General features: G+C 47.7%; 4 protein-coding genes across 14 annotated transcripts in view; 3 read left to right on the top strand and 1 right to left on the bottom strand.

Moving 5' to 3' along the window:
- Positions 1-6,947, top strand: part of LOC130517882 (sodium bicarbonate cotransporter 3-like) — a 31,550-nt gene extending 24,603 nt beyond the window's left edge. For 6 of the 9 annotated variants that reach the window (XM_057020071.1, XM_057020070.1, XM_057020067.1 and 3 more), the window contains 8 exons: positions 76-237; positions 880-1,131; positions 1,223-1,291; positions 1,390-1,563; positions 1,672-1,809; positions 2,052-2,152; positions 3,365-3,475; positions 4,269-6,947. In XM_057020071.1, coding sequence (XP_056876051.1) covers positions 76-237; positions 880-1,131; positions 1,223-1,291; positions 1,390-1,563; positions 1,672-1,809; positions 2,052-2,152; positions 3,365-3,475; positions 4,269-4,350 — 1,089 coding nt within the window. In that variant the 3' untranslated portion in view covers positions 4,351-6,947. The other 3 variants (XM_057020073.1, XM_057020068.1, XM_057020069.1) reach the window with 2 other exon arrangements.
- A 936-nt stretch (positions 6,948-7,883) lies between these two features.
- Positions 7,884-11,727, bottom strand: LOC130517886 (homocysteine-responsive endoplasmic reticulum-resident ubiquitin-like domain member 2 protein). Of its 2 annotated transcripts, none has more exons than XM_057020077.1 (9): positions 11,590-11,727; positions 10,983-11,246; positions 10,643-10,720; positions 9,814-9,927; positions 9,592-9,722; positions 9,226-9,339; positions 8,869-9,150; positions 8,650-8,764; positions 7,884-8,468 (listed from the first exon to the last, which is right to left on the bottom strand). In XM_057020077.1, the coding sequence occupies exons 2-9, from the start codon at positions 11,127-11,129 to the stop codon at positions 8,310-8,312; spliced, it is 1,140 nt and encodes a 379-aa protein (XP_056876057.1). In that variant the 5' UTR covers positions 11,130-11,246; positions 11,590-11,727; the 3' UTR covers positions 7,884-8,309. The 2 variants fall into 2 exon arrangements, with proteins under 2 accessions (XP_056876057.1, XP_056876058.1); XM_057020078.1 differs by having other exon boundaries at positions 9,814-9,924.
- Positions 11,728-13,800: 2,073 nt separating this feature from the next.
- Positions 13,801-15,778, top strand: nrm (nurim). 2 transcript variants are annotated; one of them, XM_057021151.1, is made up of 5 exons: positions 13,801-13,885; positions 14,118-14,186; positions 14,511-14,704; positions 14,782-14,958; positions 15,149-15,778. In XM_057021151.1, exons 1-5 carry the CDS (start codon positions 13,816-13,818, stop codon positions 15,446-15,448), a joined length of 810 nt encoding a protein of 269 aa, XP_056877131.1. In that variant the 5' UTR covers positions 13,801-13,815; the 3' UTR covers positions 15,449-15,778. The 2 variants fall into 2 exon arrangements, with proteins under 2 accessions (XP_056877131.1, XP_056877130.1); XM_057021150.1 differs by having other exon boundaries at positions 13,818-14,186.
- Positions 15,779-16,550: 772 nt separating this feature from the next.
- ppp1r18 (protein phosphatase 1, regulatory subunit 18) lies at positions 16,551-24,895 on the top strand. The gene is made up of 3 exons (XM_057020104.1): positions 16,551-16,797; positions 17,088-20,993; positions 22,861-24,895. Exons 2-3 carry the CDS (start codon positions 17,157-17,159, stop codon positions 23,089-23,091), a joined length of 4,068 nt encoding a protein of 1,355 aa, XP_056876084.1. The 5' UTR covers positions 16,551-16,797; positions 17,088-17,156; the 3' UTR covers positions 23,092-24,895.
- Positions 24,896-24,919: the final 24 nt, after the last annotated feature.

Raw genomic sequence — 24,919 nt, 5'->3', positions numbered from 1 at the left:
TAAACCACGAGGAACGACGGTTCGCTAAGTTTGTTCTTTACGTTCATGGAAATCGGGTTTGTCTTTTCACTGCAGCCCACATCAAAGAACCGAGGGTGGCTGATTGACCCGCTGGGGTCCAATCCCTGGTGGACGTTACCGATGGCAGCTCTTCCTGCTCTGCTCTGCACCATCCTCATATTTATGGACCAACAGATCACTGCTGTCATCATCAACCGCAAGGAGCACAAGCTGAAGGTCAGAGGGCACTCCTCGCTAACCCTCGTGGTGGCGTCCTTGGGGGACGGATCGGCCCCTACTGTTAGTATCCAGCACTGATCTAGGGGGGCGCCCGGCTCCAGCCCTGGAGGCCCAGCTCCAGCCTTGGAGGCCCCGGCTCCAGCCCTGGAGGCCCCGGCTCCAGCCCTGGAGGGCCCGGCTCCAGCCCTGGAGGGCCCGGCTCCAGCCCTGGAGGGCCCGGCTCCAGCCCTGGAGGCCCGGCTGCAGCCCTGGAGGCCCCGGCTCCAGCCCTGGAGGGCCCGGCTCCAGCCCTGGAGGCCCCGGCTCCAGCCCTGGAGGGCCCGGCTCCAGCCCTGGAGGCCCCGGCTCCAGCCCTGGAGGGCCCAGCTCCAGCCCTGGAGGGCCCAGCTCCAGCCCTGGAGGCCCGGCTGCAGCCCTGGAGGGCCCAGCTGCCGGGGCCACACAGGCAGCGCCTTCACCTGGGGTCCTACCGTCTCTGGAGGACTGGATTTGGGCGCCCCTGATCGTTTTAATAAGCCTCTTTCTTGATGTTAAATGCTGTGATGAACATCTGATGATAACCTGGTGGTGCTGATATTTTGGGATGGTATTAGAAGCCTCCACATCTGTCCAACTGTCTCGTCCCCGTGTCTCCCACAGAAAGGCTGTGGCTATCACCTGGACCTGCTGGTGGTGTCGGTCATGTTGGGCATTTGTTCCATCATGGGTCTGCCGTGGTTTGTCGCCGCCACCGTCCTCTCCATCTCTCACGTCAACAGCCTGAAGGTGGAGTCTGGCTGCTCTGCTCCGGGAGAACAGCCGAAATTCCTGGGCATTCGGGAACAGCGCATCACCGGACTCATGATCTTTGTCCTCATGGGTTGTTCTGTCTTCATGACCTCAGCGCTGAAGGTGAGATGTGCAAAGACCCCCCATCCTCACGCCGTAGCGTCTCCTTTCAGTTCCACATGGCCAGGGTTTTGAGGGTTGCTTTGTCTCCTAGTTTATTCCCATGCCAGTCCTGTACGGAGTCTTTCTTTACATGGGCGCCTCATCACTAAAAGGAATTCAGGTAAGTCTCTGCTGAGCTGTGTCTCCTTGGAACTCTCAAACACCGTTTAATAGGTCATGAACGGTGCGCTCGAGCCTCTTCTCTGCTCCTCTCTGCAGTTCTTTGACAGAATCAAGCTTTTCGGCATGCCGGCCAAGCACCAGCCGGACCTGATCTATCTGCGCTATGTGCCGCTGTGGAAGGTCCACATCTTCACGCTGGTGCAGCTCACCTGTCTGGTGTTGCTCTGGGTCATCAAGGCCTCGGCAGCCGCTGTGGTCTTCCCCATGATGGTACCAGCAGCTGTTCTCACCCAGCAGGAGCATCAGTCTCCTCCAGTTCACTTTGTTTCAGCAGCTTTTTCTAACGTTGAGGCTTATTTCCTCTGGCGGCGCGTCCAGGTCCTGGCGCTGGTCTTTGTGAGAAAGCTTCTCGATCTTTTCTTCACCAAGAGGGAGCTGAGCTGGTTGGACGACTTGATGCCAGAGAGCAAGAAGAAGAAGGAGGATGACAAGAAAAAGAAAGAACGTGAGAAGCTGGTGAGTGAAGGAGAGATGAGAGGAGACTTAAATCATGAGTCCAGAGCAGCAAACGCTCAGCCGGACCAAAGACCATTAAATGATGTCCTTAATAATTAAACTGTGTGTGTGTGTGTGTGTGTGCGTGTGTGCGTGTGTGCGTGTGTGTGTGTGTGTGTGTGTGCGTGTGCGTGTGTGCGTGTGTGTGTGCGTGTGCGTGTGTGTGCGCGGGGGGCCTGACTGCACTGATTGTTGTTTTTCAGGAGGAGGAATCTAGACTGCTGGCTGAAGAGGAGCTGGCCATGAAGGTCAGCTTTGAAGGCCAAAACCAGCTCAACATCCCAGTGAAAACACTCTCCGGGAGGTGAGTGGAGCAGCTGATGGCGCCGCACGTCGACGCCGTTAATCAGTAGCACGATTACGTTGCCGGAGAGCCCGTCCCCTTAGATTTGAAACATAATCGTTTCTTATTTTAGTGTTTGAAGTTTCAAACACCAGAAGGGAAAGAGCCTGCAGGGAAGGTCAGGGTCAGGAGCCCGAGGGCCTCTGGAGGTCACCCATCCTGGAGTCTGAGTCTAGGATCAGTTTGGATTTGTCAACTTCAGCTTTTTTCCAGATGCTTTTAGGTTTGCTTCCAGAAATTGGTGGAATCTGATTGAATCCATTCTTCCTTCTACCATAAAACATTCCTGGTGCCAGTCACATGATTACCAGGCGCACGGGCGCGTGTCCGTTACTCTCCAAACACACCTTAGCCTAGTCAGTCCGTGGGACGTTTCCCATCCGCCTCATGTCCTGAGTCTCCGGGCCTCCACCAGCGTCTGAGGAAGCCCAGCGGGCCACTCCGGGTGGTTCTAGTTATCGCAGGGCTCAAATCTGGGGTTCCCATGTTTTCACACGGTGCCGCGTTCCCGTTCTCCTCTGTAATTGTGGAAAAATAAAAATAGTACAACGATACCTCAAATAATTGAACTGACTTTTTACTCCACTTATTCCCTTAACGAGCTAATTACTCTACTCATTTGTACTCTTGGATTTTTGTTGCGTGTGTCACGTTTGCTGGTTCCTGGTGCAACTGTCCGTCAGCTGTGTGTCATTATGTCCACCTGAACAGATCGTACAGAATAGGACTAGTGACCAGCACGAGCCCGGTGGAAGACGAGGTAGCAGGGCTGCTGTCTGATGCTAAACATGTGACCACGTAGCTGTGCCCCTCCCTCACACACTCACGCTGACAGCTAGCGCATGGCCACCGGCGCCACCCTCGCTCTAAAACACTCACCCTTTTTACTTGGAGAGTGAAGAATCAACACGTTTTGTGTGGTTGAAGCAACCGTGTCCCCGTCCGACTCACCAAATGGAGGCATGACGACGTCTGCGTGACGCACAAACGTGCCATTTCCTGATGCATCACACTCGTATGCGTGTGGCCATTTTGTGCTTGTTTTAGATCTGTGCTGTCCTCTAACACCACGTGCCTGTCTTCTCTGTTTCTGTGCATGCTTCTGTGTGTGTGTGGGTGTGTGTGTGTGTGTGGGTGGGTTGTTTTTGTTTTACTTGCATTTCTGGCGTGTAGTTCTGACCCCATGGTTGTTAACATCTCTGATGAAATGGCCAAAACGGCAGTGTGGAAAGCTGTGATGTCGAGCGCAGACTCGTGCGCCCCTCCTGTGAAGCATAGTGGAAGGTAGCTACCCTCTCCTGGACTTTAGTCCGTCCTTCCAACTGTGTTACTGAATCCTAATAAATGTCCTCCAGACGGTAGGGTTCATTCTTGTGGTTGTTCTAGTGTAGCGAAAGCCTGCATGCAGAGTTTGGCTTGGCGTGTTTTGCTGGGTTAGCTCCTTTAGCTCTGCGTGCTTTTCATACAACTAGGGTTGGGCGGAATAATAATCTTCTCTACCCGGGCACTGACTCGTGCCCCCCCCCTGCTGCGTAGAAGAAGTTAGGTGAGGTCTCAACTGCTTGTGTTCAGACAGTAACTAAAAGATAAAGATCTGGTCGCTTGCTTCAGCATGCTAAAAGGCTAATGCAGCAAAGGTCACATGTTCTAAATGTGCTCTTCACATGTTTGGAGGGTTCAGGAGGCTGTAACGAATGAGTGAGCCGCTTCCTCACTGTCAGCAGAACCACGGTCTGGTGCACGTGGGACCGCTCCTCATCCTCATCCTCATCCTCAAGTGTTTCAAGGAAGTGCTGATCAAGTGTGTGTGTGTGTGTGTGTTTATGACCTTTGCTGCTGCCACGTGTGTGAAAAGCTTCAGCTTCAGCTTCTACGGGCATTCTGAATAAATACACACAAACCCCAACAAGGTTTAGGACCTGATGGTAGAAGTAGCTCCAGGCCCCCCCCTGCTGCTCTACCACTGACATCACGCCCAACCCTAATTGCTCCTGACCTTCTGGAAAGGTCCAGCCTAGCGGAGCCTAACGTCCTGCCTCGTTGAGTTGAGCTCCTGTCTTTGCTTTTCCTGATCCAGCCAGGAGAAGGTGAGCTGCGTTAGAGTCGACGTCAGCCCAGACACCTCCGGGGGCAGCTCCACGGCAGAGACCTTCCTCTGAAGCGGGGCGGCGCTTCCTGCCCTCCGCCAACATCCTTCCACTCAACACTTTAGCCCCCGATCCTAATGGAAGAGGGGACACGCAACCAGAAGAGCACAACTGGCCTGTAAGTGACCCCCCAGGACTGAGTGCTACCTGACGCCAGGCTGTAGGAGCGCAGCCTTTATTGGAAACACTTCTGTCCTCAGAGGGCGACTGAATTCTGCTGTTGCCACCGACGCTCAGCGCAGGAATGCTCCTAATCTAGCGTTAACATTAAAGCCGCCGATGCCAAAGGAACGGGCCTCACTGGTGGGACGACTTGAGTTGCACCGTTGGCCAACTACAACTGTTTTAATTTGGGTTTTACTGATTTCTTTTTGTGTTTGGTTCTGTTCTGCACTGTTTTTGTTGTTTTAGCCTCCGAATAATTGACGTCACCAGCTTGGAAATCCCATTAGAAGAAGACCTTTCAGGTACCGTCAGCACCTGCTGATGAGCTTCACGATGGCTGGAAATGACACAGATCCACAGTGGCACCGTCGGCAGCGACCACTGCGTCTTGGTCTTGTAGAACTTCCTCATGGATCCTCTGCTGTCTGCAGGGCGACACCAGTGTTTCTATGGCTGCTGAGTTTTGCTGTTATTTCACTGTACACCTCGGTCTTCTCTGTATATGATGGTAGAGGAATATGTGTATGATTGTATCCGTGTGTTCCGTGCTCTTTTTGTTTGTGAACCCGACTTCAGAGGCCATATAAAGTCTGTACTTTACAGGAAGCACTTTGCCAGGAGACTTTCTTACCTGCAACAGATTGTAGGGTATAATACTGAGAGGGTTCTTCATCGCTCATCATCACCTGTAGAACTCTTGTTCAAACAAGTCAGAAGTCTTTAAAAACGCTGTCACCTTGAGTCACGAGCGGCGCCGTCTGCGCCGTTTTATACCGTCTGTTGTTACACAGTAGCGCGTCTGTCTGGTGTGAAGATAATTTGGTATTATAGGATTTGCAAATATTTTATGCAAACAAATTAAGATTTCTGTGGTGATGTAAAAATATTCTTCTGAAGTTATTTTACTAAGTGCAGTCCTGTTTTAGCAATAACTATCTCGTACTTTGGACTCGTGAGCCGAGCTAATGTTCAGGCCCAGAAGAATTAGTGATTTCTGCATCTTTCTGTGGCTCTGTGTGTGTCGCCGTAGTAACCATACAGAAACTAGCTTACGTGCCTTGTTGGAGCATTTATGTGCAAAGTCTCGTACCGTCTTTGGAAGCTGTATACTCGCACAGTAACTGTGGTACCTGAACTCTAGAAGCAGACGTCATCACTTTAAGGGTTGATCCAGCACACGGCCCATTTGCTGAGGGAACGTTGTGGCCCACTAAGTTATTATCCCGACCCTAAGCAATGTAATCTGTAGCGTTGGTGTGTGCGCTCTGTGGTCACAGCTCCAGTATTTGCTCCTAATATGAAAAGCTCTAATCTTTCTTTTTGAATAATCACTGAATGTCTTATTGTTGTGGAAATATGGCGACAGGTAACACTCGCCTGTTCTAATCCTGCAGACGGGAAAGGAGCCGCTGTATTTGCACCACCAGTAGATCCCTGGGGTCCAGAGTTCTGGCTCTGAGTGCTGCAGAACATGTGCATAAACTGGTATCAGTTAAATCCAGTCAGACTGATTTGATGCAATTAGAATATATTCTTTGAAATGACTGAATCTTTTGGGGGGGTTTTCGTGTTTGTGATGTTTTATGCTCGCCACATTTCTTCCTGTGTCACAGCTAAAGTCTCGCTACTTTATGTCACATGTGTTTGATATAAAAAGATGAGCTGCCTGATTGTAGAATTGTCACTGTGCAACCTAAAGGAAGTATTTATGTAAGGTATATTTTGATAAACACAAAATGGTTAAAAAAGATGACAACAGGTTCAACATACGTACTGGGGCTTTCACCTGCTAGGGTTTATTTATATATATATTTTATCTTAATTATAAAAAGACCTGGTTGTGTGTCTTTGAGTAGGATTACTTCCTGTGGCCAGGGGTCAGCCAGCTGTGATTGGTCACTCCCATTTACCTGGTCATTTCCTTTTTTAGACCAATTAGAGTGATGGAGGGAACGAGCCCTTCAAATATAACTTTAAGCTCATCATTAAAACATTGACTCGCTTCCAGAGGCGGTTTGGGATTCAAAAATGCTGCAGGCAAGAGTGTAAAAGACTTGATCCACATGTTAAAAGTTGTTTAATTACACCACCAATGTTTGTCGCCGATGACCCTCGATACACCTTTATACATGTAACAGAACGATGAAGAAACGGGACCGTCTATAATTGTTCTTGGTCATAGTTTGATACATTCTGTGGTCAGTATTTCACATGACCAGCTGAAACGGTTTTTCTTTTGTCTGAAATGTCGATTATTTCAATGGCTTGGCAGTCCTGCTGTGTGTCTTCAAAGAGTGGAGCTATCGGCCCCAGTATATCTCCAGATGTCACCTTCAACATTGCATCTGTCATCAGTCAAGCACACGTCATCCTCTTATTAGCCTGAACTATGACTTTGTTGTCATTACTGATCAGTGAGAAGCAATAAAAGAAACTATTAGATATCTTTCCTGTCTTTTCTTCAGCTTTCATGATTAATTGTAATTGATTTACTTTGAACTACAATGCCAGCCTTCCAGTAGCCAGTAATAATCCTCCCCTGCTCCTGGACGCAGCTCTTTGCTACCAACTAGCGGCCGTATTTGTTAACTACATCCGGTTTGGACCGGAAGGTATTAAATATTCCGTGGCTCACCGGTGCACCTTCACATGAACAATATTGTTATTGAGTTTCAAAGCCAGGAATGGATCAATCATCAATCACATCAAGCATCAATCACATAATCCACATAACAGACTAAAGGCGGTTTGATTTGATTGACAGTCCGACTTAATTAGCAGAAGTGTAGCTGCTCGTGACGTTGTTGCCATTCACGTCATAGACGTGAGGGGGCGCTAGAGACTCGCCACACCTGAGAACATCGTTCCTTCTGTAGCCAGAAACCATATTTCTTGCACCTATAGGGTCTATTGATATCAGTGATTACAGGATCACATTTGAGGTGTTGGTATTTGCCAGGATTATGCAGTGAGCGTAACATCCAAACAGCTACTGAACCCTCAGTCATTCAAGGCTCTTATCAAAGCTGCATCCTTGCCAACTATTGGATGGATTAGCTCATCATGAATTGTCTTTATTCGGGATTTGTTTGATTGCACAAGAGTAAATGTCAAAGTCAAGGTGAAGCCCCGACATCTGGCTGAGAGCATCTTCATCTGAGTGTCCTCGACAGGACGAATATAAACTGTGCTCAATATTTAGAATATCAGTATATTTAAGTTTAATGGGTTTCAGGGAGCACTGATGATTACATTTTAGTGACGACCCAGACGACCATTTAGATCCAGAAATTTCCAGTCACACAAAGATCAAACAGCAGATATGATCAAAGGATCTGCGGAAATTTCACCTTTGATCTTTTCAAAGAGCTCATTTCGCATACCTCCCACTTTTCTGCTTTATTCGTGATTCGGCGATTTTTAAGGGCATTCAGCTCATCTGCAGCACATTTGTGTCAGAATCACAACGTCCAGACTCACAAATCACATCATATTTCAGGATCTCAAACTCAAAATCACTCTGGTTTAGTGTTACAACCATAAATGTGGCATCTGCCCCTAGTTTAGAAACGATCAAAGCACCAACAGACTGCTTCTAACGCATCACGAGTAGTAATTAAACTAATAGTTTGACACAATAGTGTATTATCAGCTACTCCTTTTTCTGTCAGGTTAAATCCATCCCATCTTGGCTCAGAGTCCAGCATGTAGTAAATATGCTAGCTGGAAGTCACAACACATAATGGCTTCCTTTAGCAGGTCGAATATGCTCCCTCCTCTAGAAAAGTGTGGCGAGCTATGCTAGTTCAGTTAGCATTTTGCGGTCCTTCTGGGATGAGAGACATGAAGAAGGTAACAATAAAAGACCATGTCGATGACAGGAACCCCGGGGGCACGGCACTGTTCGGGTCTTCCTCCTCTCCCGTCTCCACATCGTCATCGGAGCCGTCTTCCACTGCTCCATCCTGAACAGGGTGACATGTTGAATCAGACTCCAAAAACTCAGCCACCACTGTATCGTGGCTACTTTCACCAGATCTGATTGACAAATTCATTTAAGGCTAAAATCTCTAAACGTTTCATTTGAATGTGGAGTCTTGTTGTCTTTGCTGCCAGGGCAAAAGAGCACAGCTGAGGGGTAGCTACCATTTCTTGTAAATCTTGGTTTTGTGGCTCCTCCTCCATGTCCTCAGGATTGGCTGGGTCCCCAGGAAGCCTGAGCTCATTTTCCAGGTTAAAGGGGAACCAGCCGGCCTGGTGCCTGCACACATGCACACATCACACCTCTCTCATTGCAGGTCCTGGTGCTACAACAGACAGGGCCTGCGGCTCTGCAGTCAGGTGTAAAAGGAAGTGTTCGCTCACAGGTAAAGCACCAGCATGGCCATCATCACCATGACAAAGCGGCTGAAGGACGAGTAGAAGTAGACGATGCTGAGCAGGACCACGGCACGGGAAATGGTGTAAACCCAGTCCAACCAGTCCCGATTCAGGTCCTCTTCGTTCAGGATCTCTCCTCCCTGTGCGTTCATCTGGACCTCCTGGTTAGGGTTAGCGCGGGCTGCCTGAGGCTGCTGGCTTTGAGGCTCATGCTGGTTAGACTGGGCGGGGGGGTGTAGCCCAGGGGAGGAAGCCGTCAGTGAGTGGCTGCAGGAGAGAAAAGTGGGTCAAAGTGTTGAAACAAAACAGGAAAAGGGAATAAAGTGGCATGTTTGGACTTACTAATGCGCGTAGTACTGGTGCGCGTACAACTGCTGCCACCACATTAGGCTCATGGGGTGGAAATAAAGGAGCCTGGCGTCGGTGTGAGCCGAGTGCGGAGCGTGGCCACTCCAGCTGCAAACACACAGGCTGCATCAGCAAATCCAGGCACTTATCTCTCGGTTCTTTATGCTGAGGCCCCACCGAAGGCCGGCCAGTCACCGCTGACCACGACGACATCAGGACAACATACCGACATCACACGGACAAAAATGGGCCGGAAACAACCGCAGAATTCTTGTTGGTGGGTGCTCCCTGCCCCCACTCAGCTGCAGCTGGATGGTGCTTGAAGGCAATGACACGCTGATGTGGAGAAGGTGATGTTACCTTTGCATCAGCTGTAAATACGTTTGGTGGCTGGGAGCAGGTGCGTTTGTCTGCGTGAGCCCATCGCTGCGTTGTGCTGCTGAGGACTGGCTGTGCTGGCCCGTGGGGGGGCCACTAGAGGTTTGAAGGGACTGGAACAAATGAAATAAAACAGGCTGCATATTGAGAAATAATGTGCTGGCTGATGAAACCAAAAGTGTGAGCAGTGTGCGTGGGCCTCACCGCGGAGCCAGCTGAGGTCCCCTGAGGTGTGTTACCATGGCTGCGGCGGGGCTTTGGGGAGCTGGGCGGGGTTCGTGAGGGACACACCAGGTGGAGCATGTGGTACTCGTCCTGCTGTGGAAGCACGTGACCTTTGTGTGTTCAGAATCATTTCATTTCCCCCTTTTTCTAATGCTCGACAAATTTCGATTAGGAAAATTGTCCAATTTTGGAGTCGATGCCTGTGTCCAGATGTGGTTTCATCTGTTTTCACTCATTCCCTTTTTTAGATTTTTCTCTGAATTGACCTGATATTTAGAAGCATTTTCCAATCGTTTTACTTCAATGTTGAGACGTGTTATTAATCAAAGATAGACAGCTTTGATTTCACCTTGAACTCATTCCACTGATTCTTTGTTATGATGATGATTTCTGCCCTTAACGAACATTCAAAGTTTAGCTTCTGTTGCTTTTTGCTCAGTTTTGCCAATAAATCAGCAGTTAATTGGCTCCATGAACGAGCCTCAGTTTGGGCCGATTTCCTGTCAGCTCACACCTACAGAGCGAGTACAGGTGCGCTCACACCAGGGCCGAGTCCTCTGTGGTGCTGAGCATCAATACCCCCTGCACCCCTGGACAGCTGCAGCATCACACCTTTAAAGCAGGCTCACACTTTAATGACTGATTTCTTTAGCCTTCAATTTTCAGAACACGACCCCGAAAAATGTCCAGATTTATTGATGGCGCCGGCGGGCAATTTGTGAGGTTCATACGTGGACTAAGGTCCAGCTGTTGTGTGGGTGACCTATACAAGACTGAAATATTTCACATCTGGAACATATAGAGCTACCTTTCTGAGCACGTCTTTCAAGGTGCAGTGATCCAAGAGGAGCTTCCCGGAGTACACCAGTCTCTGGTCTTTGGAACTCTAAAAATCAGAAATGCAACAAAGATTTAAATATTATTACATTATTACAATATACTTTGAAATGGAACAAAGTAATAGAGAAGAGGAAAAAACAGGAGGTCTTAACAGTGGATTAGGTGGCAGTAAAACAAGGCTAGAACACTTCTGCTAGTCTCTAAGGAATTCTGATCATGCCTGTACGATGGCAACCGCATCTGAATGAGATGCTGAATCTACACACCGTCATTACGGGAACAATGAAAGTTTTATGTGAAATACTGACAGGTTTGCTCGGGTAGACGTCTGACAGATGTGCTTTGAGTTTCTCAACCGTCCAGTTCTGGCAACAGTTGATCGTCTGGTCACTGTATTTCTGGTTGGGAGCCCGGATGACGAGGACAACAGGGCTGTCTACAACACCTTGTTCCATGACTCCACACCATTTGTTTCCAGCAAGCAAAAGATGTGGCCTTGCCTGTCTGGGCGCTGACTGGGGCTCTGTTTAGGTTTTAGAAGGGCTGCTCTTCCTTGGAATTCTCCATAGTGGCTGAGGGAAAAAGGGCAAATCTGGTATCACAATCTTGATTAGGGCTATTATGAAGAGCTGCAGCTCCGTTTAGCGTGGCATAAAACAATTTAACCACACATACGTTCGATGACAACAGTTATTACATAGTTATAACGCCATAACGAACTATACACCAAATGACAGGACAAAAAAACCTTTAAAAGAACTGGCTTGGGAGTGGTTATTAAGGGAGCTAATATTAGCCTCACTAGGTAATTTCCTTCAATTATTTGTATGGCGTGGAAGAACTTATGCTCATAAAAAAAGATATAACATGGTTGCACATTATATAAGAAGATTATGGTACATCGCGTTTGCCTACCTCGAAACCCCCCAGATAACCGAAGACCTCAGTATCGTTCCCAGTTCTAAACCTGAGCCGTACGATCGGTACTGCGCATGTGCAAACCGCGTCTACATCGCCCCGGAAACACGATCGGTACTGCGCATGTGCAAACCGCGTCTACATCCGCCCAACACGATCGGTACTGCGCATGTGCAAACCGCGTCTACATCCGCCCAACACGATCGGTACTGCGCATGTGCGAACCACGTCTACATCCGCCCCGGAAACACGATTTGTACTGCGCATGTGCGAAGGTTGCGACGCATCTTTGCACTTTTTTGCAACATGGTTTGAAAGACCATAATTAGACTATGATTGTTTGATTGAAGATGGATGCTTTGCTTTGTTTTTAGATTTTTATAATCTGACTATTTTGAGTGCCACCCGTTGCGCTCCTAACACTTGTTTCACTGCCGCTGCCTCCTCTAACTCTCGCTATGGTGGATCTTCATGTATATTAATTAATAGCTCTTTGGTTATTTGCAAATTACTTTCTGTTCAGGAGCGGTGGTCGGTGTGTTCCATAGAGCTGAAGTATCACGGTTATACTTCCTCCATGATTAGGCACTTCACTGCCAAACATAAAGCTGCTGGAAAACTGTCAAACACAAATATGTAATAATACAACAGACACCATAACAAAATGTAATAGACGCACCGTTGGCCACAACAGAAGATCACTAGCCTACTGGCCATGTTTACCTCAAGCTTTGCAATCCTGCCAAAAGGCTTTTAGGCAGCCCAGCATCTTCTGTTCCCTGTCGAAGAATATTCTCCAAATGTGGAGAAATTGTGAGAAAAAGAAAGCAGCTACATCAAAATACTGTGGAAAAAATATTGCTCAAAAATCTTTGAGAACCCCATCCCACATAATCAAAACAATACAATACACACATCCATCAATCTTTACTGTCCACACAATAGGAAATTCAGTCTAGTGTGTATTTTTTTAAAAATCAAGGCCAAAGATATGTTACAATCAAAATTGTTTCTAGGCGCTTTCCAGAATCCCAGGGTCTGACCCCCAACAAGCAACAGTGGCAGGAAAAACTCCCCTTTAACAGGAAGAAACCTGGAGCAGGACCAGGCTTATGTAGGGGGACCCTCCTGCTGATGGGGGGGGGACACATTGTCTCTCCAACGTGTCCTGGGTCTTCCCGGGGGCCTCCTACCAGGAAGCATCCTAACTAGATGCCCAAGCCACCTCATCTGGCTCCTCTCAACGCGGAGGAGCAGCGGCTCTACTCCGAGCTCCTCCCGATCGCAGAGCTTCTCCCCTCTCCCCTCTCTAAGGAAGAGCCCAGCCACCCTACGGAGGAAGCCACTTGTACCCATGATCTTGTTCTTACGGTCATTACCCAGAGCTCATGGCCGTACTTGAACTCCTCCATTTGGGGCAGGATCTCCTCCCTGACCCGGAGAGGGCACTCCACCTTTTTCCGGTTGAGAACCATGGCCTTGGATTTGGAGGTGCTGATTCTCATCCCAGCCGCTTCACACGTGGCGGTGAACCGATCCAGTGATCGTTGGAGGTCACGGGCCAATGACGCCAACAGGACTACAATCTGCAAAGAGCAGAGACCCGATCCTGAGGTCGCCAAACCGGACCCCCTCAACACCAATAAGCTGCCGGCAGAGTCGAGTTGAGTGGGTCAGCAGGGCCGGAGGTCAGTAGGTCAGCATGCAGCTCTGAAGGCGGCGATGCCTGTAGATGAATACTCGGGTCCAACCAGAGCACTGCGAGAGAAATGGGCTTAATCGATACTTGAGTCTATCACATCAAAACACCATCTTCAGTTAGTATATGAAATAAACTAAGATTAATTCCTTGTGACAGCAACAAAAATAAAACAAAGGTAGAGGGAAAAACTCCAGATTTTATCGCTACCAGTTGAATCACAGTGTGAATGTTATATATAAATGTGCAAAATTCATGTTTGTGTATTTAGGTGGAACAAAGCTTTTTTTATTTTGGTGCAATCGATCCGCAATTGGTCCAAGTCTTCAGTTAGAAGCTTAATGCTCCATCAACCATTAGATCTCGGCCTTTTTATTCTGGTGTAATAAAGTGTTTAACTGTTGTAATAAAACGTTCGTGTGAAACTTGCTTTAAATATTTGAGACGATGATTCGCTTGTAACTGTTGCCGTGTTGCTGTAGGGGGCGCTGTTGCCACTGAAACGAGGAGTCCAGAAGTGCGAGATGAGAACTAATGTGTTGGTTCCGGGACCGCAGGAACGCACGAGGGGGCGTTCTAAAGAGCGCCGGCCAAGTGAGAGAAGTTGAAGCATTTCTGCTTCAGTGCACTATTTAGTGTCCTCGACGCTTCCTAAGTAGTGAGTAGTGGGTAGGGAGCGAGTGGGCTTTGACTTTTTGTGTTCCGGGTTTGGCATCTGCAAGAAAGTGTTAACTACGGCTTGAAATGGCGTCGGTCACGGTGCGTGGCTGTGTTCTGTGCGTGGTGTCTCTTCTTAATTTTGCGTTTGTTTTCATATCGGGGGCAGATTTAGTTCGGTTCTTGTCGTTTAGAGCCATTTACCACAACATCACCGGGGAAACCAAAATCTGCCAAGGTAAGTTGCTTCGTTTAACTGCAGCTGATTTGCGCTCAAAATGTGTTGAATAAAAGTAGAATTTAAGAAGAATTTGCACCGAAAATGCGCGTAATGGCGCACGAGAGTCTTCAGCTCAGGGTGGTGGGTTCGAGCCCCACGTTGGGCGTGTCTGTAGTTTACTTTTGCGACATGACGTAAACCACATTGTAGTTCCCACCACTCGACCCCCGGCGGGGTAATATCACGTGATATTAGAATTCTTTCATGTGCTACTATATCAGACTTTATTTGCAGTTTGAGATTGATTTGATATGAATCCCTTCTTCTTTTCCTGCACGTAAGACTCCGTCCCGTGGTCGGTGGCGCTGCAGGACCGCTCGGTTCTTAGTTCTCTGCTCATGGATGTGGTTCTCCTGGCTCTCTTCACGGCTCAGCACAGCCTGCTGGCCTGGTCACCTGTCAAACACACCCTGCGGTCCGTGCTGGGGGTCTTGGCCAGGGCGGCGTACTGCTTCACCACAGCGCTGGCCCTCCAGGTGGGGCAGCTCCTCCTCGTCTTTCCTACCCTTGGAAATACACTTTTAGCACATTTATTTATTTTCTCGTTTTTCAGGTTTTAATACGTTACTGGCAGCCCGTGACTGGCGCCCCCTGCCTGTGGGCAGTGCGTCACGCCCCCTGGAGCATCTGGTTCCCTCTCCTGTGTTTTTTGCTGCACTTCATCTGTTGGGCAATAATCTGCAGTATCATCATCATCTTTGATTACCCAGAACTAATGGGAATCAAACAGGTTAATAAGCCCATGTTCAGTTTGTCCAATCAAGCTTTAACAATACAGGGAGCAAATGTGCACAGTTAAAAGGTTCGACGTGCACAGAGAGGATCTATATTTACTTTTAGCAATGGTTAAATTGAATTTCACTGAAAATGAGACCCAGAATTAGAAGTAATAAAAGTGATCTGAGTCTGTGTTCTGGCAGGTTTATTACGACTGTCTCGGTCTCGGGGAACCGCCCCCTCACCAGTCTCCGGGGGCCCAGCGTCTGCTGACCCACCTGCGCCACCCGGTGTTCCTGGAGCTGTGCGTGGTGCTGTGGTTCCTGCCAGCCTTGTCCCTGGATCGCCTCCTGCTGGCAGGGACACTGACCGCCTACCTGGCTCTGGCCCACTCCCTGGACACACAGGATCTGAAATACCTCTGCAGCCAACTTAAGACCAAGATTCTGACCCTCCAGCAACACAGCGACACGAGTGACTTTAGCCACCACAAGGAGAAGTGAAAGGCCGTTATCTGATGGTGCTCCTCCAGGTTCATCCATCCACGACTGTTCAACAGGGGAGATTTCTCACCTGTTATTTCACAGTGGTTTTGTAAAAAGGGGTTGAGTTTATTACAGAAATGAGGGTGTGTTAATGAGTCTGATTCTATTTAAAGAGCACGAGAATTACTGTGTTAACTCATTAACTGATATTTAATATTATGTTGAGTTCATTATTAACAAGCATCCAGTGGATTCTGAACCAGCTGAATCGTGTGATCAGTTCCTCTACTGGCAGTTTTTAATGTGGCCTTATTGTTATTACACGTTTAATAAATGGTTGTTACAGTGCGATGTTCTTTCTGTAATATATTATATCATATTGTCCTTGACTGTTTTTATTCTGTTGGATCAGAAACGTTCACGTTCACCAACGTTGGGTCGCTGCCTTCACTCGCTCGTTAAGGTTCCAAATAAACACCATTAAAATTAGGATTTGTATTATTCCTGTTTATGTCTTTATGTAAACTCCTGCAGCTTTGTGCTCAGCAGCACCCCCTCCTCCCCCCTCCTCCTCCCCCTCCTCCCCCTCCTCCCTCCTCCTCCTCCTCCTCCTCCTCTCTCTCCTCTCCCCCCTCCTCCTCCTCCCTCCTCCTCCCCCCTCCTCCCTCTCCCCCCTCCTCCTCCTCCTCCTCCCTCTCTCTCCTCTCCCTCCTCCTCCTCCTCTCCCTCCCTCTCCCTCCTCTCCCCCCTTCTCCTCCTGCCCCCCTCCTCCTCTCACTCCCCCTCCTCCTCCTCCCCCCTCCTCCTCCTGCCTCCTCCTCCCCCGTCCTACGCCCTCCTCCTCCCTCCTACGCCCTCCTCCCCCCCCTCTCCCTCCTCTCCTCCCTCTTCCCCCCTCCTTCTCTCCCCCTCCTCCTCCCTCTCCCTCCTCCTCTTCCCCCCTCTCTCTCCTCTCCCCCCTCCTCCTCCCTCCTCCTCCTCCCTTTAACCCTGTGGAACGAAGGGATGAGAGGAGTTACGGGGGAGGGGGAAGTGACTGCACGGGCAGACGGCTGCAGTCTTTAGACGCTTTTCTTAGGTTCCACAATATGGTCTGTGCCACTAAACTCTTCTGACGGAATGTAATGTAATTATGGGATTACAGTGCTGCCTCCCTGAAGCTGGGAATATTTACTACCACATCCACAGACAGTCCGAGGCTGCTTGACTGGCTCATACGGCCATTTCAGCTGTGAACTGACAGCACTGATTATCTTTTAATATAATAACACGTGTTTGGGTTTGGTTTGTTCAGACGGGAGCACTTTACAGAAGCATAAATGATGACGACGCCGACACATTAAGATCTTTGCAAAAACAAGATTCTGGTGAGTTTAACCTTTGAACTTTATCAAAGAGTCCAGGCAATGTTAGGAACCTAATTTGTGCATTATGTTGCTTGGATTTTAGGTTTTTTTCATTTATATCCTTTGATATTATTCTGTTCAGGGTGGCGGATGAGGACAGAGAGCTCAATGATCTGCACGGTTTTCCTGTGTTAAATTGACTTCATGTCAGATGAAGTTTACATGTTGATGTTGATGACATGTTGTATGATGCACCAAAAGATTCACCTATCTGTGACAACGGACCGATTTACATCATCTATTCCCAGCAGGACTCTTCCCCGGAGGCCCGGAAGAAACAAAGCCAACCTTTTTGTCCGACTCTCAGCATCGTTTCCGTTATGTCTGTTTCCTCTCTGCCGGAATGGAAGCAACTGCTGCTGGAGAGGAAGAGGAGAGAGGAGGAGGAGCGAGAGCGGAGAGAGAAACTGGAGGAGGAGAAGTTCGCCAGTATGCCTGCCTGGAAGCGAGGGATCATTCAGCGAAGGAAAGCAAAGCAAGATAGTGACAAAGAAAAGGAGAAAGATGTGTGTCTGCTGTACATGGATGGCAGGACGGCCTCTGAGGGTCTGAGTGACATGGACAGCTGTTCAACCAATTATTTGGGAAGCGACATATCAACTAGTCCTGATCCTGGACAATGGCTGGATGCTGAGGTGAAACCAGTCAGTGAGGTTTCTGTGGAAACTATAGTTCCTGTTCATGAAAACCCTTTCATTCGCACCCAGACCCCCTGGAGGAAGGGCAGGGATGCAGAGGGAGGAAATGTCCAGGAACCTAAGGACAGGGAAAAGGAGAAGCTGAGCCTGCAGATTCAGGATGGGGAGCCACTACGAGGAAGAGACATAGAATCAAAAATAGAGCGATTCAGAGATTTAAGCGAGGGTTGTCAAAAAGAGAAAGGCTGGGACAGAAGCCAGGAACACGCACCAGACAAAAGCAGGGGTAGATGGGGAAAGGATAAGAACCAGTGCAGAGAGTCTGTCAGAGGTGTTGCCAGGGAATGGGATTTTCTCAAAGTGAGAAACGATGAGGAGGATAAAGAGTCAGATACTTTAAGTACTTCTCTGCCGCCCCATGTCCCCTGTCTTCGGACCATCCGAGCTGACAATATCATCATCATTGAACAGGACAGAGATGACAAAAGGGGCAGACAGAGGGACACGGAGAAGGAGAAGAGTAAGGAAGACCACCAAGAGAAGAGTGGTGTGAAGGTGGACCTAAGAGAGATACTTTCTGTAGGAGGAAGCATCACTGAGATTCGAGCCTCAGAGGTTTTGATCATAAAGCCATCAGAAAGCCCAGAAGAAGGAAATGCCATGGGAAGAGGAACAAAAAGTAGAGAAGATGGTGAGATGAAAGTTGGCACGGAGGGAAGGTGGGAGAGCATGGGCAGGGAGTTCAGATCAGATCTATCCTGGTTGAGAGAAAAAGAGAAACCTTGGTGCCAGGCAACAGTTGTCAAGGAAGACAGGAAGGATAGCTTGGAGGACAATGTGTTAGTGGACAGAGGAGGGAGGGTCAGCCAGCTGCTGAGTAAATTCGGAGAGCACCCAAAGCCCCCATCACGATCCAAAAGCTCTGATAATTTCCTCCGACCTGGGAGGAGAAAATACTCAGACGAAGATGACAGCCAATCTGATGCACACAAAGGGAGGAATACGCCGTTGAAAGGAGTGCCAAAACGCTCATTTAGCTTCTCTGATCGCGTCATCTGTGCTAAGGAGAACTGTTTAGGGGATCCCGACTGTAATGACAGCAGAAGACGTGACAGGATACGCTCAGAAAAGTGTGTGGCGGCCTGGATCAATGTAGCCAGTACGGGGAAGGAAACCACCTCCAAAGTGGGACGTGTGCGACTTTTAGACAAAGACAGGCTTGGGAAGTACACAGAGAGAAATGTAAAAAATAATGATGAAAAGGGAGATTCTACGCAGAGGAAGGACCAGACAGACATCTCCATTCAGCACAAGACTGAAAGTGAAAAACTTGACCCCGATGAGGCTAAGGGTCATGAAAGGTCAGGAAATGAAGGTGAGGGGTTCACAGTGGCATCTGTCAAAAACACAGAGGGAGTCTCATTTGCTAGAAGAGTGGCAATCAGGCAAGATGGGAGAGCCAGAGCTGAAGGAGAGGCGAAGCACCTGCCCCCAGAGCCAAGGCCGAGCACAGAGCCAGACGCACAGGGGCAGGGATCTGGTACAAAGGTGCCGAGTGTCTGGGGAGATGAGGCATTCCAAGGTCAACTCTCCCCTGATATGGTGCAAAAGACTCAGATCACAGGTACTTCAGCAGAGCTTTGCAGCACAGCTTCCACTGAGAGTCAGGACAGACGCGAGTCAGCTGTAACGGAGTGCTCGAATTTACCTTCTGCCACAAACAGGTCACAAGAGCCACACGAAGGGCTCGAGTGGAGCAGCGCAGGGCCGCAGCCCTACTGCGCGTTGTCAAAACAAACAGAGGAACTCATCAGTAAAATAGAAAAGATAGGAGACAGATCTGTTTATAACAACCATAAAATAAGGAGTTTTAAAGGTACATTTGACATGACAACAGAGAAAAGACCAGAAGAGCACAAGTATGGTGAAACCGGATCAGAGAACCTCGTGGAGGATGTGGCACTAAAATCTCCACAGTGTATTTCTTCAGAACCTCTGGAGTTTCAAATCCCCAGAACTGTGTTTTATGTTGTTGAAGAAACGGAGAAAAGTCAAAGTTTGATTCCAAGCAACCAGGAGCAAAACCAGGAAGAGGGTAAAGGAGTTGAGAGGAGGGACAGCTGGAGGATTGGAAAACCTCTGAGCCGAATCGAGTCCCTGCGTGAGAAAATCAGACAAAAAGAACTAGAGAAGTTGAGACAAAGACAGACACAAGATGCAGGTGAGAGTGATCAAATGGATGTCAATCACCAAGCTAAGAGTAGAGACGACGACAAGGGAACTGAAAAAGAGGAGGAGTTTGAAGCCAAGGTTCAGATGCAAAACTGGCCGAATGAAGCAGCAGAACAGGCACTCATGACTGCTTTAGACACCAAACAGGAAGTCAGCGAGTTGAAAACCTGCCCTCAGCTTCCTGTCTCTGCTCCACACTCACAAAGTGACAAAAGGGAGGAAGTACCCAGTAAAGAAACTGTTTCTGACTCGGAGCTGTTCTGTGATAGCCTGCAAATATCCGAGGATGAGGACGACCTTCTGAGACATGAAGAAGAATTGCTGAATTTACACTGGGACCGCGGTGGCAACAGAGAAGAGGAGGAGGAAGAGGAAACTGAGTTCTCGGAAGAGGAGTTGGAGGAGAAAACATCGCCTCCTCATCCCAATTCCCTCGCAGCCATGAGCCGGATCTACAACTTGGGCACAGTTGGCTCCAGGTCAGGCCTTTGTCTGAGGGAGAGGCCTGTAGACATCCCATCAGTGCACCTTGTAAAAGTGAAACCTCTTCTTTCAAATGCACAGCAGGGTGACAGCAAGGCTTCCTCCGGAGAGGATATCTCTGGTATTCAGATGATACAACGACAGATCGAGCACTTTCATCTGAAAGAGCAGGACGAGCTGAGGACTTGCACATCAACAGGTTCCACAGTCAGAGGACAGCAAAGCTCCAGGGAAGTGTCAAATCACCAAGAACATTTCAACACTAAGACACAGGAAGAAGATGAGGAAACCTCTAACACCGTAGTGACTCCTCAACGTGTTCAGTCTCCAACATCAGTGCTCAAACAATCTAACCAAACTGTCGCCATCGTCCCTTCAGTTCTCAGGGGTCCGTCCCTGGACAACGCTCTGAGACCATCTGACTGTACTCAGACTCCAGCATCTTCTCCAAGCTCACCATCTCCAACCCCGTCTCCAAGTGTGTCTCCCTCGCCCAGCCCATCACCCACACTCTTCTCCATCAGGAGTGCCTCTGGTGGTAATGTCAAGAGAGGGGCCACTATTACAATCTGCCCAAGGAAGACTGCCTTGAGGACTGAGGGAGGAGGGGCAGCAACGGGAGCAGGAGCCACAGCAGCGGATGCCCCCCCTTCAACGACCACAGTGCTGCAGGCCCCAACATCCTCCAATGTGGCAGAACCAGCCAAGAAGAAGTACCCCACGGTAGAAGAGATTGAGGTGATCGGTGGATACCAGAATCTTGAAAGGTCCTGCCTGGTCAAGAACAAAGGGACGGCAAAAAGGGTGAGTGTTGTTGCTGCAAGCAAAAGTCTGACTTAGTTTACAGTGGCTGGATCTTCTCAAGGTTTATTAGCTTTAGCAGTGGTGGTCCGGAGGGCAGGGGCTCATGTCACCTGCTGGGCAGTCAGGCGGAATCTCCTTTCACCGTGAGAACATCCCTTTTGATTGAGAAGTGTGTTCACAGAGACTGACCTAAGCTGGTTAAAGCCTTATCGAGCACGACATCCTGATTCTTACCTATCCTGGAATCGTCTGCTGGGCTCTTTGCTTCTGCCAAAGACTTCGGACTCTTTATCTTCCCTTACAGGAGCCAAAAGTGTGGGCAGGGATGTTTCAAGAACGTCATTGTTTTGTTTAGCATAGCTGGTTTCTGCAGCTGAACAGAAAGATCTCAGTAGGAAACCAGCAGCTCTTCCGTCTCTGGCCCTCCGCACCCCTCCATCAGGCCTGTTCATGTGAGGACCATCATCTAGTTTATCACTATGATGTCAAAGATCAAAAGAGTGAAGCAGATGTAGGTGCCTGCAGCAACAGAAAAGCCTGAAAGACAAGCTTGCTCCCATAAATCTCATCTTTAAAAGGACGCTACATTTGTTCCACCAGACTCATAATGTTTGGATGAGATGATCACCTGCTGGCAGCTTTTGGGTTGTTCTCTTGCTTGAACATGACTGTCGGCTGGAGATCCTCCGTCTGACACCAACAAGAAAATTTAGCACTTTGATGGTCGACTGAATTGTCCAAAAAGAAAAACCGATTACACACAGACTGATTAACTCAGTTCAACACTGTTTGTTACTGTGTGTGTGTGTGTGTGTGTGTGTGTGTGTGTGTGTGTGTGTGTGTGTGTGTGTTGTGTGTGTGTGTGTGCGCGCACGTGCGCGCTTGCTCATTTCCTCTTATACACTTCTTCCAAACAAGCAAGTGACGTGCAATCCTTTAATAAACCATTAAGACTCAAACACTGACCTGTTCCAGTCCTGGACCATCTGCCTCTACAGACTGGATTGTAGTAATCTGCAGCAGAATGGAAGAGATGGTTTCATCTTACACACACTTATTAGTGAATAACAGCTTAATAATTCTGTCCCTAGCCACGAGCTCTCTTTGACTAATGTGGTGATTACTTGGTGGATTCTCTGACCACCTCAGGGCGTCACACCCGCCTCCCAGTCAGAACATAGAACGTGTGTCACCTTGTTTGCTCCTGTTTCAGTTTTGTCTTTATTTTCCTGTTCAATAAATCTAAAATGATCCATTGGTGATTCTAGGATCAAATATGAGTTAGGGTTAGAAGGTGATATCGGTCTTTTTTTGGCTAATGTTCTGTGTTCTCGAGAAACGCTCCAATTGCCAAATGTTGGTTAGTTTGGAAAACAAAGTTCAAAACTAAAAAAAACTAAAACGGGAGGTAAAGTAAACCTCCCTGTCTCTCCCTCTGTCTCCGGCTTTCTGCCTGTCGCCCAGTCTCACGCTGTGTTAGCCCTGTTTAATCGGGTTCAAGGAGGGGGGATTAGCCTCCTGCGCTTTAGCATGATTTGGCCGTTCCAAAGCAGCGCTCTTAGTTTCACCCCTCTGCTGTAACTCTGGTTGGCTGTGAAGACATTTCACACTCTGCTTGAGCTGTGATTCCAGGAAACACTGCAGATGGGCTCCCCTGCCCAACCTTCACACAACCTCAGGTATAAACGGCCCTTCTGCACATGCAGGAAAGCGTAGCCACTCATGTGGCCACCCTCACCATAACCCCAACCCCTAACATTCCATGCTACACGTTTGTGTGTGAAATTTGAATTGAATGAATCTGGTTATAGTTGAAAGATGAGGTGTGATAAAATGAACGTGCAATAATAGCAGCTTTTGTTTTCAGGTAAAGGTGTGTTTCGATGAGGATCACCTGGAGCAAGTGTGTGAGTACCCATCAGAGAGCTCCATGATGGCCTATAGCCCCCACCCTCATGGCCTGTGGAGGCAGGAAGAGGAAGCTGATGCAGACGCAGGAGCCTTCACGTCCAAAGACCCCAAAAGCCCGGGACTTGGCCTGGGACGAGGTGTAAGAGTGGGCAAGTGTCACCCCCTTCTGAGGAAGCATAACGTGTAGTGAGTGACCTCACTGGTTCAGACTGTTCCTGTTGTTGGATTTTCAGGCGTTGTTGTCATCTCTGTTCCTAATCTCCATCAAGTAGCTGTAAATCAAGAAAAAGCAAAGCAAAACCATATCGATCTGATTTAAAAACAGGCCAAACAACCTGACGGATACCTGGAAGTTACTGTGTTACACATGTTTTGGATATCCAGCTCTACTCCTGTTTAACGGGAGGGGCAGCCCCATGTTGTCATGGCAAAGTTATCATATTTTTAAGAATAAAACCAAACCATATACCCTTTAAAGACGTCTCAACTATACTGGGATTCAGCTAGCTGTTCAAACCTAAGCAAGTATTACACATGCAGTTAACGTGATACATTCTGATTTAGTTATAGTAGATGTAAAATCTTTTTTTAAATTTCTCGCTGACTTAGGGTTAGGGTTAGAGCATTCAGAGATATATAGTTTTCAAAATAGTAGAGCTGCTGTCATATGGAGTCATATCTTTTATTATAGTATGATTTCACATAAGGTAAAAGTAAAAAATATAAAATTTTGTTATTGATATTAAAAAAATGACTATTTCAAGTTGAATTGAGCAAAACAACATTGTTGTGACCCATATTTGATGACATAAACCTTTGAATAAATAATAATGGCTAATAATATGTTTTGTAGTATACTGACTACATTTCTTTGATGTTTTATTAGCTTTTTTGCTACCTTGTCTCATGACACTGTAACGAGATAAGAGAGAATCGCACTTTCTCTAGCAAACCAAAGGTCAGGTTAAAGGTCAAATATTAGGCTAGATTAGCTGCTGAAAACAGTCTAAAAGTTGCTTTGAAGGACATATTTGCTTTGTATCCAGTACTTTATGTGACAAAGATGGTTGAACTAAGTTTGCTTCATGTTTTGACGTTAAGCGTTCGTGAGTTAGTTTCATTGGAGAAAACACCCTCGTTTTTTAAATTCAAATTTTTCTTTTTCTGCGATGACGATAAAGAAATGAAGAATCTTAAAGAGAAATCAGGATATTAGAATAGATTCCCAATATTTACATCCCATCTCCGTCTCTCTTCCAGATGAGTCTTGCTAGACGCCATCTCGCCATGTGGTCAGATCACCAACATTTTGGTGAATAATATGGGATTTTTTAAAAAACATTTGGTTAACATTGATGTGTCCGGTAAAACTGTTATGTTTTGTACTATAGGACTTTCGTGAATGTTGTATTATAAAGATTATATTTTAAAGAAATGGAAATGTGAATTCTAAGTAAGGTACATGATAAGAAACAGGTCTAATTGGATGTGTTTCATTCGGTGTGCGACACTTTCCGAAGGATGTTTTTAGCATCTGCTTTTGTGTGCCTGCTGGATTTGCCCACGCAGATGAGATTTCTGTACAATATTTCTCTTTGACCTGAAGCCTGTCAGCAGGTATTTGAGGCATGAATGGTTGGTGCAATGTGTGCGTGCGTTGTAAAGGTCCGGTTTGAGTCAGATTTCAGGGTGAAAGATAACAGCCAAGATAGTGGAAGTTCAACACTTAGCAGAGAGATTTTCTTCTCCATGACTGAATGTTCCTGAGAAAAAGGTGATTTAACAAGCAGTTTAACTGAAAGTGAGCATTTTCAGAGCACTGCTAAGGTGACCAAGGTACCAAACCCCCAAAACTCCTCCCCCCTAATGATCGTGCGTGTGCTCGTATGTATGTTCATGTATGTTACTTGTGTTTTGTATGTAACAAAACAAGTGTGATAAAACTGTTATTTCCCCCTCGTGGGACCAAATAAAGGATTCTTCTTCTGCTACTTTTCCTTCTGTTACAGACAGTG

This window comes from Takifugu flavidus, chromosome 21 (assembly GCF_003711565.1).
Source record: "Takifugu flavidus isolate HTHZ2018 chromosome 21, ASM371156v2, whole genome shotgun sequence".
NCBI classification, from domain to species: Eukaryota; Metazoa; Chordata; class Actinopteri; order Tetraodontiformes; family Tetraodontidae; genus Takifugu; species Takifugu flavidus.
This window is presented reverse-complemented; position numbering and strand designations above follow the sequence as displayed.